Here is a 16767-nt window from a genome sequence, read left to right as displayed (position 1 = left end):
CAATGAAGATGCATGCATCTCCAGAAAGATGATTGTTTGGTCGAGTATACATTGAATGTGACAGACTCGTTAAAACTCATATTTTCTAGCGCTGAAGAAGATAATAAAACTCATATTCTTTATTGTTCCGCCATACATAAAATTTTATGTTCATCAATTTGAGCTCTGCTTAAGTTTTTGAGTGACCTGTTGAAGCAAATAGTCATTACTCATCCTGAGGTGGAAAAGATAATTAGCACATTCAAGTATACAGCAGTTTTTTTTAGTTTTTCTTTTTTATGAAATAAGTTGTATTGAAAAGGCATCAAGGAGATAAAGGATATACAGCAGGTTTAAGGACCATAAAGGATAACCAGACTGTTTCCTTTCTTCAGATAGTGTTGCAGTCTTGCAGATGTGCAATGCAAACACCAAGAATCATTCACAGTATCCCTTTAACTGACGCTTCATACAAAAGGAGTCAAAATATTATGACATATGTACAATAGGAAGTGTCTAGCAATGGTGGTAATATTGATTAGTATGCTAACGAGATCTTTATACTGAAGTCCTTTGACCATGGTTTAATTACGAGGGATACTGGAAGCAAACATACAAATCGAACTGGTCCAGCTATGCCCCCTATAGGCTAAAACTTTTCCTACAGAAGCCACTTGGAACTGAATAATGACAATAAACACCTTCAAGAAAGGAGGAGAATTCACATTAATTGGTGCTTCTAGTGGAAAGAAATTGGTGCAGTATCAATCACATGCTAAACCATAGCAAGGTGACCTTTGAACTATGGAACTCGTCCCTAGTTCCGACAAGTGTATGGAACATCTGGTAGATGAATAAACAGAGAAAAAAATGTAGGATCGCAACAATTTCATCATAAAAAGGTAGAGTTCCTATTCCTTTGGAAAACAATCATGTCAAATCTCCTACACCAAGACCCAAGGGGTGATCTAATGGATATGGATGTGCTGCTAGCCATGGAAGAGCATGCAAACGGATTTATAAAACAAAAGGTTTGGGAAATTCATGACTTTTAAGTTGTAAAGAGGACTTCTAGTGATATTTACTTGTTTGTAATGGCATTAAACGCTCTCCATGAGAATAAATTTTAACAAAAGAGAACCATTTCACAAAATCTTTTCTTGGTGTTTAGTTGAACAAAAGTTGGTATAATGACAGGGGGTGAGGGTGGAGCATAGGCGGGTGTTTGGTGATAATCATAAGTAGCCAACAATAAAAATTAACATTTAATACTGATAAAAGAAATGATACTGGATTAGGAAGAAGAACGAAACAACTTATGACTATAAAAGGACAGAATTGTTCTTCTCATTTTGGTGTAAAGCATAGTTCTTGATGATTTTGACATCCTAAATAATTAGGACAGGGAAAGCATTTACGTGATACAAAATAGGACATTAGTTGAAACAGATTCTAGCAGTTGAGGTTGAGGCTTCTTATAAATATTACTCCCTCCGTCCCATTTTATGTGGTATCGTTTGACTTGGCACGGTGTTTAAGAAAAAAACTTTTGAAACTTGTGGTCTAAAACAATGCATAGATATTTGTGTGGTTGAAAATCATGTCATTAAGGGTAAAAGGGGTATTTTAAAGTTAAATTGTTTCTAATTATAGTAAGGTGACATTCTTTTTGGGATGGACTAAAAAGGAAAGGGTGCCACATAAAATGGACGGAGGGAGTATTATTTACTGGCATTATAACTGTATATTCATATTGAATCAATCAAGTAATTAACAATCATGAGACTGCTAAACCTAAATGAAAATGGTAACATTTCAAAATATGCTACTAATACGTTAAACCATTCAGGATATCTGACAATATAGAGTGGTACAGTCATTGCAGATACTAGTTTAAAATGGCTTAGGACAACCAAATGAAAGAACAAACACATACTGTTCCTGCACTTGAGTAATGTGAGCCATAGTGGAACTTTGGGATGACAGGGTCATCAAAACTAGAGTATCTCTCTTGAAACTTCCTTAATCGTTCAGGATTTAATGCTCCAACTGGCTGCAAGTATACATTTCTTATGTCAATCATACAATAACCTGGAGATGATTTGACACATGCAATATATGCCAACCTTTGATAGGTCCCGGTAAGATGATGGATTAGCAAAATCCAAGTCGGTTGAAGTATAATCAGAAATGACCCAGGGGAACACAGGATACTGCAAAACCGAAAGGGAACTGATCAAGTAAACACATGATTCCTCTTGAGCCCTCACAATGAGAAAATGGTACCTGAGTAATATCATTGTAACTACGTCCGGCCAGTGTGTTAAGCTGCATTAGATACTCAAAGTTGCTGAGCTGAAAAGATATGGATGAGCAGATAATGAATCAGTTTGACAAAGGAGGCATTGCAGATATATATGTTCAGCAAATGCACTTCTCCCTTATTAATTATGAAGGAATTCCCAAAGGGGTTATTATAAGGTTTTGAACTACTCCAACCATTGGCTCAAGGTATTGGTCAGATGCTTAGGTTCTATCAAGTGGTATCAATACATTCTTTCACATTGTAACTATCCTTTGATAAGCACATACTCACACTACCAAGTCCACAACAAAATTCACCTGTGAATCCCAAAATTAGGTTATACATGATGGGGATGTTAAGCTATATTATATAATTGGCTCCTATAGTTGTCTAAGGGATTCTTAGAGGCTTTGGTCTATTCCACTAGTGGCCTTTTATTTTTTTATATTTTTTTTGGGAAAGGTAACACTAAATTACCTTAAGTTTCACATTAATGCATAGATTCTTTTCACATGGTATAGAGTCAAATGTGGAGCCTCTATTTTTTCACAACAGTTTAAGCCCACTCCTTGACCTATTGACACTACTCTCTTTTCCAGACGCCTACCTCTTCAACCTGCTAAGCCTACTCTCTGTTCATGTGCATTCTTCAGTCTGTTGAGCTACTTCGTCTTCTCAACCAGGTGAGGGGGAGAGAGAGAGAGAAGATGGATAAAAGGAAAAGAAATCCGAAAGAAAAGGAGAGATCATCAATCCATGTGTGCGTTACATGTGTGGATTGGTGTTTAACATGCATTTGCTCCACATTAGCTGTATAAGGATTTGCAAAAGGTTTTAATGTTCTGACTACTCTACCCATCCCACCAATTGCCTCAAGATCTCAGGTTACATGCTACGATTCTTTCTACCGCTTCCTCGTATACATAGATATAAACAGAAATTTCATTTTCTAGCATACCTCCCGGCGAGCCCAACGTTCCATGAGTTGAGTTCGTTTAAGAAGTTGTTCAGGTCTCTGCAAGATGAGAAGTAGCATAAACATATAATGGGATAGAAGATTGGAGAATGCTAAAGAAAGCAGAATCTCTTGTTTGACCATGAAGATTCAAGTCTTTTGTGCAGTGAAATTTTGATGGATATGGATACAAGTCAATGTGTCAAGCATAGCCCACACAGACTATTGCAAACTAATTGAACAAAGTTTGTTCACATGCCAAAGACCGATGAATAAGCTACAGAAAAGTAGAAACCTGAGTTGCGAGGTAGATATTGTTCAAATGAGAGGGACGAGTTTGAACAATAGCTCGATATGCATCTCTTCTTGCCTCAGTACTCTGATTCAAAAACCAAGAAAATTAACCTAATTCTTGAAGAAGTAAAAATTTGAAAATAAGAGCATGTAATCATAACAATGTAGTACAAGGTTATACCCCAAAGTCAAAGAAAAAGTTTGACCGGTCGACCATAAATAATTCCAATGCACTTCTCCTTAGAAGATATCTGTAAAGACAAGAAGTCAGGCAAAATGGCTGCTGCAGAAAGAAGACAGCTTTCTAAATAGACAAAATCATGTCATTTTTTTCCAGAGAAATTCAGATCGATTAATGAAATAATCACTTCACAACACCCATGGGGTCCATTAAGTGAACCCTCCGGGGGGGAAATCACAAAAGAGACAGCAGGAATCTAGGAAAGTAAAAGGGACTATTAAATTTTTTACAAATGGAGCAGCATTGTGAAATGTGACTGAAATGTGTAAGAGTGCTTGCAAATCCTTTTACAGATTGAAATGTTACCAACATGTAAAAGAATGTGAATCACCTTTCAAGCTTCCAACAATGTGAATCGCCTTTCAAGCTTCCAACCAAATGAAATACATTATCAAAGAAAATATGTTCCTTGACATTCGTGATTTATTCATGTAAACCAATTCTATGTTTATAAACATCAGAATCCTATTCTCCACTTGTTATGGTTTGGATATCTATTCTAGTCTTTGTTTAAAATCATAACAGTAACCTAGTCTCAACGAACTAGAAAACCCTCGTCTCTACAATAAAACAGAAACTGAATGTCTGCTCAACGCCTCAACCAGCAGAGTAGAAGGTCTATGAAATAGTAAAAACGATAAATGGGAATGAGCATCTCAAATTGAACCACAACAGTAATCAATTGAGGGTTTTTTTCAGATAACTTTGTCCTTGTGTTGTTTGAATATATCTTAAGCAGAAATTCAGTTTACCCTCACCTTCTGCTATAGATCTGATGAAGGGAAGAGATCAACCAGCTTCGATCCTTTCCTTTGACTTTTTCTTCACTGCTGCAATCAAGACCATCCCCAGCCACACTGATCTCAATGTTATCAACGATAAAATTTATTCTCCTCGTTGTAATCTGGCACAAGAAAACACTTTTCAAGTAAATAATTTTAACTTTGTTGAGATGAAGATTAGCAAACTTTTGTCCTCACTCAAAAAAATTGATCTGTTCCCTACAACGGCAAACTTTGGAATCCAAACAAAGTCTGCAAAAACTTATAAAGATACATGCAAACAGCTTATTTACCAAGGAGGCAGTGAATCTTTTTAACACCGAGAAATCCCCGAGGGTCGGTGGCACACAATTCAAAACTCAGTGGATAATGGGCCCACCCCTTTATCTTTCTTCACTTAAAAATACCATGCTTTTGTCTACGCATGGTTCGAATCATGAAATGTGAGCTCCGCCTATGTGAGCTTTGCATAGCTGGTTCCAAGTCCCAAAAAAGTTCAGTAGTGGTAGGTAGGCAACCACTAGTCATAAATGATGAGCCCTATAAACATTGCTGACCCTTTAAATTTTTACCGGGCATAATAATAAATTCGGCCATAAAATGAGCTAAGATATACATAGAGGCCTTTTTTGGGTAATAAAAAATGAAAATTTGATCTCAAATGCCCAAAAAAATAGGACCTCCTACCTAAGGAAATATACAGAGGATCTTTTGTATAACAAAAGGAAAGAAACTAATAGACAAAACAAAGCAGCTCTTCATCTCTAATCCACCAGCTATTCTATTGGGTCTAACCATTTTGCATTGCCCGTATGATTGTCATAACCAACGGAAGCAGGTCGCCTGACACAGTCTACAGACCAATGTCCATCACCTAAGTTATCAAAGGCAAATTTCTTGCTACACATGATTTCACTAGAAACTTATAGATGACAGGCTAGAGAATTTCACAACTCAGTTCACATACAGGTTGGCAGCTAAGACTATATCATATGACGAGGACAGAAAAAGGATGGTGTTTTGCGTTTCAAAAACAAAAAAAGGAGGGTGTTTTGCACTTGAAAAAGAAACAAGTGCATTCTTCAGCCTACAAAATTGATAGTATTTCTATCAATTAAAATCATAAGCATTCAACCTAAAAAGAATAGCAATACATCTTTTCGAATAGTTTATATTTAAGCACCGAGCAATTAGTATCTTCGATATGGCTCTTCATATTCTGGTCCATGCAATTCCTAATATCTATAAAGTACCCTAGTAGTGCTCTATGAATATGGGACATCATACCATAATTTTGGGATCTCTTTACAGGACGGGAGCATTTAAATCTTTATGAACTGTCTAAGCAAATGAAATGTTCCCATGGTATCAGGAGTATACCATGTCCGTGAGAATTCTGCAACTCAGAAACTAACTGGATGAAATGCTTTCGAAACCACCCCACCCAAAAAGCAATGGCAGCTCTGTCCCAACAGCAGGGGGGTGAGGAAAACTTTGATTTCAAATGCTTTCACCAGTTTGCAACTACTCTTTTGACCTTCAATCCCTTCTTCAGTTCAATAGCATTTCCTTTTTTTCTCAGTAATATGCAAAAATTATTCACATAAAGGCAGCACTAAGATGGTTACATAGAATGCACAACTTCTTCAGTCCACCGAATTTCCAGTCATCCTTCTCATTAAGGTAGTTGAGTTTCAAAAGACGTGCATTTCAAAATGTCAATCATTGGAAAATTAGAAGCTTATACATAATAAGCCAATAAGTCTATTAGTAAAATGAAATATTTCATAGAAACCATATTTTGTATATGCAGACTTACTTGGAAAGTTCCTCTAGAAACCTTCAACGGCCTGACCATTGATGATGGTAGCTCAAGGACAATCCTTTCATCATGTTCGCTAGGAACATAACCAGGGGCAACTGCTGAAGGACTCTGCACCACGTCATGGTGGTTAGTAACTGGAGTGTCTCCCGATTCCGAAGATGTCTGCAGTGGTTGCTCAGCAGCTCCAGACATTCTTCTCTGAATGTCACCATGATGTACTGTGTCATCTAACTTACTATCCAAGTTGGAACCATCTTCCTGTTCATAATCCTCGTGTACTGGCTCAATGGAAATAGCATCTGCTGCCAAAAGAGAGGCTTTTGATGGACTGATTGTTTGATCTTCCCCCTCTTTTAGTCCGGAATGATCAGCATAATCTGCAGCAGAACCAAAATGATCTGACCCTCCATAGTTCCTTCTCAAACATTTCCGCATTCTTGCAGATGTTTCCATATTATCCAGCTTCCAGTAAACCTACTCATAAACATAGTCATTAAATCCTGAGTTGTAAAGCCCTTGATCAGACAAATAAAACAAAAGCAGCAAGTAACATACACGCTGAGGATTGTACAGACAATCACTAAATGGGCCAAAAAGACATTTGATCTCTAACAAGCTATGGATAAGTTTTCTCCATTGGCGTATTCCAGTATACAAGCGGTGCTGCGCAATTACATTCACTTGTGACCGCCTCTCAACCTATAACCACATAGACAAACAAGGAATCATACAATGAAATCAACAATGTCATTGAGACCAGTTTTATGGACCTATCAGAGAAAAAGACTAGTGGCAAGTGTATGAAGATGACCTCTGATCGCTGCATGTTTCTGGCTAAAGCTAAACTTCCAACAAGAACAGCAATGAATTTGTAAGACAGGGCATTAAAATCTTTCCCATAAACAGATTTAGTATCAACTGACTGCAAACATTCCATCCACGCTGTTCCCATGGCTTCAGAAACATTCCATCTCATCACGCGTCCCATGTCGCTTCTACTCCGTCGCTGTGCTGATGTAGCCATTGCCACTGCACTGAGACCTCTTCCTGATCCTATCTTTGCATTGCGTTCAAGGTCTCGTGCAGCAGCCAATGCCGCTGCTTTTGCTGCCGCCTTGTCCTTGGGAATAGCTGGAGATTTGCTAGGTGCCTCTATAGGTTTCTGAAAACTTGAAAATGTATGAAGTCTAGCTGCTTTGCGCTCTAGCAATGAAGAATCCCGCTTTAGATGTGTAGTTGTTGCTGGTGCTGGAGCTTCACCTCCAGCAGCGCCAGCAGCTAACATTGCCAGTGCCATAGCAGCAGGTGGAGATGCAAAAGCAGCAGCCCAGCTAGGGGATATCATAGACAAAGCAGCCTGAAAAAAAGAATATCTTAGTTCTTGGAGATTAACATATACAGAAGATTTTAGTAAGTTCTCAGAAGCAACTGACTAACAAAATGTAGCAGCACTAGTCCAATGCTTCAGTAGCTGAAGAAAGAAAGACTGTACAAGCAAAAGCAGAATTACTCATTTGCAGCTTTGATAGGAAATGAAGTGCTAGATTGGAGTGTTAAAAGTGGTGAACCTGGTGTGATATGCAAACTAGACATTGAGAAGGCATTTGATCAACTCAACTGGTCTTACCTTATTTCTATCCTAAAGAAGATGGGTTTTGGAGACAGGTGGATTAGATGGATCAAATTTAGTATTTCAACTGTGAAATACTCACTCATTGTTAACAGAGGACCAGTGGGCTTTCTCTGTCCTCAGAAAGGAATCAGACAAGGGGATCCCCTCTCTCCCTTTTTGTTTATTATAGCAATGGAGGGTCTAAGCAAAATGTTAGAAAAGGCCAGGCATGAGCAGTGGATTCAAGGTTTCAGTGTAGGTACCAATCCCGGGCCTCCGTCACAGTCTCAGACCTACTATATGCTGATGATACACTCATTTTCTGTGAGGCTGACTCAACCCAAATGCTATATCTGAACCTTACTCTCCTCCTCTTTGAAGCTCTTTCAGGATTGAATATCAATGTGCTGAAAAGCATAATGTATCTGGTCAACAATGTCGCTAATATTGAAGAGCTGGCAAGTATCATGGGATTATTTATTGGGACATTTAAAACCACCTACCTTGGCATACCCTGGGCAGCAAATTCAAGAAAGTTGAAATCTGAAATAGGATCATAGAGAAATTTGAAAAAAGATTGGCCTCCTGGCAGATGCAATATCTATCAATGGGAGGAAGACTAGTCCTTATCAACAGTGTGCTTGATAGCATACCCACATACTACATGTCACTTTTCCCCATCCCTGGCAAGATCCATAATCAACTGGACAAGATTAGGAGGGACTTCTTATGGAAGGAAATAGCAATTCTCACAAACTTCATCTCATCAAATGGGACAAAGTCAAATGTAACCTTCTCAAAGAAAAAGGGGGACAAAGTCAAACAACCGAAAAACAAGGGAGGTATGGGCATTAGAGACTTAGCTTCTCACAACAAAAGCTTGCTCATGAAATGGTTGTGGAGATTTAGTACAAACGACTCTAGTCTCTGGAAAGAAGATGTTGCTGCTAAGCATGAAAGAAAGGATAAATGGAGCACAAAAACTTCCAAGTCACCCCACAGGGTTGCCCCTGGAAATACATTAGTAAGTTGTGGAGTGAATTTTCTATAGAGGTATGGTTCAAAGCAGGGGATGGCTCACATATTAAATTCTGGAGTGACAGATAGCTAAGTAACACTCCACTCATGGAAGCCTACCCAAACCTATTCCAAATAGCTCAAGACAAAAACTCGACAATTGCACCGAATAGATGTGTCAACAACTGGAATGTAATGCTCAGAAGAAATGTGCAGGATTGGGAGATGGGAAGTAAGCTTGAACTACTTGCTAGTATGGAAAAATATAATATGAATGAGAATTGTGCTGACAGACCGGTATAAGGAAGAAACAACACCTTCACTGTGAAAGATTGTTATCATCAAATATGCTGTCAGAACCAGATCACACAACTTTGGCTCTGGAAACTTATTTGGAAGACCAAAATGCCTACCAAGATCATCTGTTTTTGTTGGATTGCTCTCCAGGAAGCATGCTCAACACAAGTAATCTCAACAAAAGAGGCCTTGATCTGGATAATAAATGCTATATGTGTCAGAATAGCACAGAAACAGTTACCTGCTCCTTCACTGTGCAGTGGCCAAGGTTCTATGGAATATGTTCTGCTGCATTTTAGTTTACAATGGGTCATGCCACAATATGTGAAAGAAGCCTATGCAAGCTGGAATACATGGAGAGTTGACAAGTCCATCAAGAAAGTCTGGGTGATGATCCCTGGAGTTATTTTTTGGTGTTTATGGACCGAAAGGAACCGTAGATATTTTGATAGGCTCTCAACTCCAAACCACTCTCTTAAAGCTAGATGTTTACTTATGCTGTTCAGTTGGGTTCATTTAACCCCTGTATTCAGCACTGAACAATTTCTTGATTTTGTTAGTTCTCTAGTACTAGTTTGAAGATTGCAAAGGAGCTAACAACTTTTGTTTATGCTCTCTGCGAGCCCTTTTGTCTATTCTGTAATTCTGCATCTGCTTGATGCTTCTTATGAAATACCTTACTTCATCAAAAACAAACTGCAGATATGGATGGTAACTGAAATGTGCCAGATTCTAATTAATTAACAAAAATACTTCAATAATAATGACAACTGTAAAGAACTTGTCACTTTATTCAAGTTTCTTATGACAAACTCCAACTCTCAAAAAAGTTTACAGACTTACAGTAAAATCTAGAACTGAAATTTCATCACTATGTACATGGAAGTTTAATATATCTACCTCAAGGGGCAAAGCATCTGCAGCCAATGATCGGTCATCAACAACAAAAGGATTTAAACCATCTGCAGTTGCTAGTTCATGAATTCCGGCCAAGAGGGGTCGCCACCTCCTTAAGGCTGCAATAAAAGGTGGTAAAATAACCTCTAGGTATTGCTTCCTTAGAGGAGTTCGATCCCTACCAACAGCATGCCAGACCTGCAACATATGGGTGACAGAAACATGAATCGAAATACAGAAAGCATCAGAAACATAATGTACAGCTAAACTACAAGAACGAAAGAGTTCTATCTTAAACCTCCCTATAAATTGCTGACTCAGACAAGTAACTAGGTAGATATAATACTAACCTCAGAGAACATAACACAGGAGGCAACCAACACTCTCTGTCTTCTGGACTCAGAAATAGGCATGTTGAGAATTGGTGAAAGCACGCTGTCGACAAAAAATTGAGTTATGAGTGGGAATCGAATTGGCATAGACAGCGATAGCAGAATAAATATCACAATTACTAATCAAGCATGTTATGAAATTTAGGCAAGTAACATGTTTATGGGTATAAATTTACACCAATATCAAGAAAGATATTTGGTATGTTTTCTTTAAGACGAGTTATTGCAATTAACAAATCATCACATTGCTCTGATAGCATGTTAATATAGAAATTACTTCGGGAAAAAAATTGAAATTTGTTAAAAAGTTGAGAGCTATAGAGTAGTGGTAAGTGTTGGTATGAAATTAGAATATTAGATTGTACCGCATGTCTATAAATAGGTATTCCTTGCATAGGATAATCAAAAAGTCTTTTTTTTTTCTTTTTTTTTTTTGCTTCAAGCGGTTTTAGCATCCGAAACTTTTAGTGATCTCATTCTCACACTAGTAAGTCACCTTAAGGTTCACGTGCAATTCATGGTACCTTAACCAGAAGTCTTGTGAATATGCAAAACCTAAAAAATAAAAAAAAAGAGGCACAAAAACAAAAAGAAGAAAGTGGAAAATTGAGTAGCTCAAAAAAGGTCAGCATACTGATACCTCCATAACAATGAGGATCGTGGTTTCCTTGATGGTATACGAGCATTCACGTCTAAAATAGAAAGATTGCTAGTCTGTCTACGAAAACCCTCTGACGTCCCATCTTCTGTGTTTCCATGCCTCATTAGCATCTGATTTCCACCATCATCTTCTTCCCTTAATGAGACAAGCACCATTCGCAGCATGCAAAGAAAAGGCTGGTCACTGTCTAACAATTGATATAGTGCTGCCATGCCTCCCATTCCAGTACCTGATCCTCCTCCGATGCCTAGACCACCACCCAGTCCAGACTCATCTAACAACAGTGCTTCTAACATTGCAACCGATTTCTTTACTAAAGGAAGTTCAATCCAGTTTCCATCAGCATCTTTTTCCAATGAAGAATTCCAAGCTTCCCAACCACTGCCGCCACCACCAATATCCGAGGTGTTTGAGGGAAGGCCGACTCCATACCATAATCGGCTCCTGTATTTCCACCCCTCAGCTAAATCTAAGGTACAGCTACCAAATGACACAAATGCGCAAGAAACAGATTCATAAGGTTCAGTAGCTGCTGCTGCAGCTAGCCGCTCCATCACAGTTGCAGATATCTGTCCATTAGGATCAGCCATTGACGCAAGAACCTAGTTGAAACCAGCATCAGTAAACTAAGTTCAATGAACAAGAAACCAAAAACAATATAGTAGACTGTTACAAACATTTCAATATGGTCTGTCCAATAAATCTGGCTACAGACAAAACAGAGAGCATTACAAGCACAAGTGAGAATCACACTTGCAGTCTTAACCCAGTTAGCAGAGAGATTGAAGATTTTCCAAAACAATTACATGTAGGTGTAGGTGTAGATGAAAATGCAGCAACGACAGAAGACAGAGGAAACAGAGAACAACTAGAGATACAGACAAGACCTAGAAGCGGAACAAACTCCAACAGAACTGCCAGGAAAATATGCACATCACAGAGGATAGAAAAAGAAAAGATCTGCAGACTAATATGACCAGATAGTACTTTAAAAAAAAAGAAAAAAAAAAGAGGAACAGATAATACTTGAAGAAGAGGAATTCCTAAACTCAAAACATAAGTCTATAAATACATACATCAAGTGACATTCTTCCAGAGCTATTGGATGATTTATGATCAGCTACAGTGTCAAGAGTGTCTCCACCAACTATACTTGTAGGCTGACTACCTACATGCACAGCATTTGACAGAGGAGTAACAGAACCAGTAGGAACATGTGCAGTCCTGTAAAGTTTGCTCTGCAGTCTCAGATGGTCCTCAACAAGCATTAAGATCACAATGGCATTCTCTACCAAGGCGACAGAAAGTTGAGCCGCATTTTCTGCTCCCAGCTTGGCATCCTTAGCTGACAGCCCTTCAGCTGCCACACCAGCAGCAGCTGCGGCAATAACCTGAGTCTGCAGAAAAAGAAAAGCTGGATGTAGACATTGTTGTAGTTTCACATATGTTAATTTCTCGAGATGCAGAAAAGTTCAGGATGAATTCTATCAGATTATCAGAATATAACAAAAACTTTAATTACAGTGAAGGGGAAAAAAAAAAGTTTGCTATATTTGATAAGGAGCACAGTGACACCAAGCTAACAGACAAGCAACCATATTTATGCTATATTCATAATTTATACTCAAGTGTATAGAGAGCGCAACATGCAAATCCTCTCTTTCCATACAGATTCTTCTTAGAATTTTTCTGTAGTTCTCTTTATTGCATGGATAGCTAGTTGGTGCATCATTGATATTATTACTTTGCCTTATCAAACAGAAAACTACTCTGAATTTAACAAAAATCATAACTGGAAGTGAGGCCCTAAAACAATGTTGATTTTGAAATTAAAATAATTTGAAAAGGATCAAGGTGACACCAATGCTCAAGCTAACTACAAAGGCAACGAATTAGGGGAAAACTAAGACTTCAATTACTCCCTCCATCCTAATTCATGTGATTATAAACTATAAAGAAATAAAATTTGGGTCTAACTCAACCCAAGAGCTAGCTCATGAAGGGAGAATTGTCCAACCATACAAGCAGAACAATTACCCCATCCATGGCCGATGTGGGACTTCTGACACATCCACATGTCCAGGCCGGAATTTAGACAATACAACAAGAGAGCCCAACACCGAGTAAACCAATTAATAGGATGGGTTTGGAGATACCATGATAAGAAATGGACCTTGGACCTTAGACCTAACTCAACCTCAAAAGTTAGCTCATGAAGTGAGGATTATCTAAGACCATATAAGGAGACCAATTATCCATCCATCAACAATGTGAGACTTCAGATAATGATGTTGTTGACTGCATATGTAGCTTAAGAAGAAACAAACAAACAATTGAGGGGCAGGTATCACAAAGCATTATCAGAATGAGATAAGAATTCCCAGCTGGAATGTGAGGGGGGTAAATGAGTTGAAGAAGAGGATCACCCTGAAATCTCTTATTCAGAGGTGGAAAATTGATATTGTATGTTTACAGGAAACAAAAATTGAAGAATGGTCACCAGGTCTTGTTTGACAAATTTAGGGGAACAGATGGTGCAACTGGGCTGAGCTTAAAGCCTCTGGTACAAGGAGGGCATCATAACAATTTGGGACAAAAGACAGTGGACTTGCTAAGGGATACAACAGGGACTGTTTCCATTCTCTTGTTTATTTGAAAGCTTAAAGGAAGATTTTAGGTGGGTCTTTTTAGGGTTTCATTTCTATGATTCACACTCTGCTTTGAAAGAGGAATTGTGAATGAGTTGGTTGCAGCAAAAGGGCTATGGGTGATTGGTGATGACTTCAACATTTGCAGATTTAAAACTGAGAGACTGAATTGTGACGATAGATCAATGAAGGAATTCTCAGATTCAATTGAAGACCTAGGTCTTATTGATTTACCATTACATAGGGCTGTATACACATAGTGTGAGTTAGGCCCAAGACCTAATGTAATGAAATGGATCTTGGGCCTTACTCAATCCCAAAGCTAGCTCATACGGAGGAGGATTGTTCAAGTCTTATAAGGAGTTAAGGGATCTCATCCCTCACCGTTGTGGGATTCTTTCCATTCATCACACACACGCCTAAACCCTTTTTTTCGAACCGGACCATGCACATTCATGAACCGGGAGTATATTCACAACTCCCACTATCCTGCACGGTCTGAGGACCCCCACATCAGACCCAATAGGCCTGGCTCTGATACCATGTAAAGAAATGGATCTTGGGCCTCACTCAACCCCAAGAGGCAAGAGCTAACTTTTGGGTTGAGGTAGGCCTAAGAACCATTTCTTTACATGGCATTAGAGCCAGACCCGATCCGGTGTGGGGCCCAGGTTCCCAGACAGTTGTAGAGGGGTGGAAATACCCCGGTCCATGAATGGAGATGCACCACTGGACAGTGGATCCCTGGATAAATATTGTTCGGATCTGGGCGTGAGGGGGGTGATGAATGGAAAGAATCCCACATTGGTGAGGGATGAGATCCCTGGACTCCTTATAAGGCTTAGGCAATCCTCCTCCTTTTTGAGCTAGCTTTTGGGGTGTGAGTTAGGCCCAAAACCTAATTTGACCAAAAAAAAACACTGGAGCAGGTCATTCTGATATCATACTGAAGATAAAAGTCATTAGCAGAAAAGGAAACAAAACAAAAGAATTATGAAGTCACGTTTTCAGCTTTCATCATAGAGACCAGAACTTGAAGAACAAGGTTACCTGAACTTGCAACTCCCGTGCAGCAAAATCCAGCAAGCTTCCCAACAGCCTTCTTTTGAAAATGGGCAGTGACTCTTCACGTCTTGGGATGTAATGTAAGCAAAATTGAAAACTAATGAGAACACCAAAATTGCCTTTGGATAGAAACATAAGATGCTGTCTTTACAGACCACTTATCATACAAAGCACAAGAAAAATTAAAATGGTGCTTCAGAGGAAAAATATCTCCAGACAGGTTATGTTACCTGATTCAATAACAGCCTAAAAGCACTATCATAGACAGGACAAACACTCTGAAAAAAGTCCAAAAAAGTCTACACATCCAAGTTGTCATCCTCAAGCAGTGGTATCAAGGTCAGGAAGACCTAATGCTTTTTAGCTCATGTGAATTGAAAATGACAATTGGTTAACAATGTTGTGATGGAATAAGCAGGGTAATGAGTCCAAAAGTACATATCCAATAATGGTGTTCAGCACAAAACTCATGAAACAAGTGGGTCTGAAAGTCACCAGAAATATTCAAAGTGACTATCCTTTCCTCTCCCTTATGTTGCTGGTTTCAGCAAAGTGAGGAACTTTTAACCAAAACTCTGATATCATGTGAGAAATAAAGGCACGTGAAGACAATTGACTTATGCTAAGTCATTTTTATATCCAAGTACATAATCATGTTTTCCTGGTGTGAAAGACCAATACGAAGTATAACCATATACACCTTAACTATGTACATTAACTATCTATATTAATCTTATAAGAGGTGCAAAGCCAAAACCCAAAAATTCCATTCTACTTCATTTAAACTGATTGAAAATTGCAATAACCAGGGGAATTATTCATGAAAGTACATCTAATAACATACTCTAAATTATTCAATACAAAGCAAATTTATACAGAAAAAGGGGGGATGGTCTCACTCTAGTACTCTAATAGTAATATATAGCACTTCGAAAGAAAAGACCTTTGCCGAGAGGAAAATCACTGCAGCAAAATCAAACACATGGATCTATTCAACAAACTTGTAAACGCTAGTACCTGATTCTCAGGTCTCCTGTGCTAGAACCACCCACCATGGAAAGCCATTCTGCACAATGAATTGTAGCTTCAATATCCTGTCCAAAAAAAGTATATCAAATGAAATGTTCAATGCAGATATAAAATAGGAGAATGGCCAGTGCAGGTGACATAACAAAGACCAAAATGCTTTAGAAATACATATATAAATTAGTCGTAACTAGTAACTGACGCTTCCTCAATCCTATCAGGCCAATAAGCAAAAGATATAAAACACCAAAGCAATCTAACACCCGAAAGTCTGAAACAAAAGGAAAATAAGACCGGGAGATGACTCATAACCAAAAATCAGGAGGAGCAGTCGTCAAGTGCTAAGTGATTTGAAAGTAGCCAACTGCATTTGCTCGTTCTGGTGTTGCAAATATAAAGGTTCTTATACATCAATTTATGTGAGTGGAGAGATAATGAGTATAAACCAGTCAAGAACCCATAGGAGGGTTTTGGTTTTTCAAGTCTTAACAGGGCAGAAGGCTGTGATAAGCAGGTCATGGTTGACATTTGAGAGGGACTTAGTTGGTGAAAGCCAATAGAGAGTTTTGATCCTTGATATGATACAAAGTCAACAGAATTTAGTTGTTTAGGACAGAGAGTAGCAGAAGATTTTAAATTGCTGCTGTCAAAGAAGGGGAAGGATGAGCACTATAAGATTTCAGGCAAGAGAGGGGACTTGGTCGAAGTAGCCAACCAACATCGTGAAATCTCTATAGAAGGTCCTTGAAAATCAGGTAGTGAAGTTTTAAT

The 16767-nt window shown here is 38.5% G+C and overlaps 1 protein-coding gene across 1 annotated transcript in view; it reads right to left on the bottom strand.

Moving 5' to 3' along the window:
* Window positions 1–16767, bottom strand: part of LOC102605679 (BEACH domain-containing protein C2) — a 36366-nt gene that overhangs the window by 6733 nt on the left and 12866 nt on the right. Inside the window, exons 7-22 of the mRNA XM_006339453.2 lie at window positions 15988–16064; window positions 14956–15037; window positions 12334–12654; window positions 11237–11859; window positions 10555–10639; window positions 10208–10402; window positions 7193–7738; window positions 6937–7080; window positions 6376–6855; window positions 4533–4678; window positions 3715–3784; window positions 3535–3618; window positions 3243–3299; window positions 2266–2334; window positions 2106–2192; window positions 1916–2032 (exon numbers count right to left, since the gene is read on the bottom strand). Coding sequence (XP_006339515.1) covers window positions 1916–2032; window positions 2106–2192; window positions 2266–2334; window positions 3243–3299; window positions 3535–3618; window positions 3715–3784; window positions 4533–4678; window positions 6376–6855; window positions 6937–7080; window positions 7193–7738; window positions 10208–10402; window positions 10555–10639; window positions 11237–11859; window positions 12334–12654; window positions 14956–15037; window positions 15988–16064 — 3183 coding nt within the window. The remainder of the gene's footprint in view (window positions 1–1915; window positions 2033–2105; window positions 2193–2265; window positions 2335–3242; window positions 3300–3534; window positions 3619–3714; window positions 3785–4532; window positions 4679–6375; window positions 6856–6936; window positions 7081–7192; window positions 7739–10207; window positions 10403–10554; window positions 10640–11236; window positions 11860–12333; window positions 12655–14955; window positions 15038–15987; window positions 16065–16767) is intronic.

The sequence above is a fragment of the Solanum tuberosum genome, unplaced genomic scaffold (assembly GCF_000226075.1).
Source record: "Solanum tuberosum cultivar DM 1-3 516 R44 unplaced genomic scaffold, SolTub_3.0 scf00010, whole genome shotgun sequence".
In the NCBI taxonomy this organism is placed as follows: Eukaryota; Viridiplantae; Streptophyta; class Magnoliopsida; order Solanales; family Solanaceae; genus Solanum; species Solanum tuberosum.
Note: the sequence above shows the minus strand (reverse complement) of the source record. Positions and strands in the feature narration are given on the sequence as shown.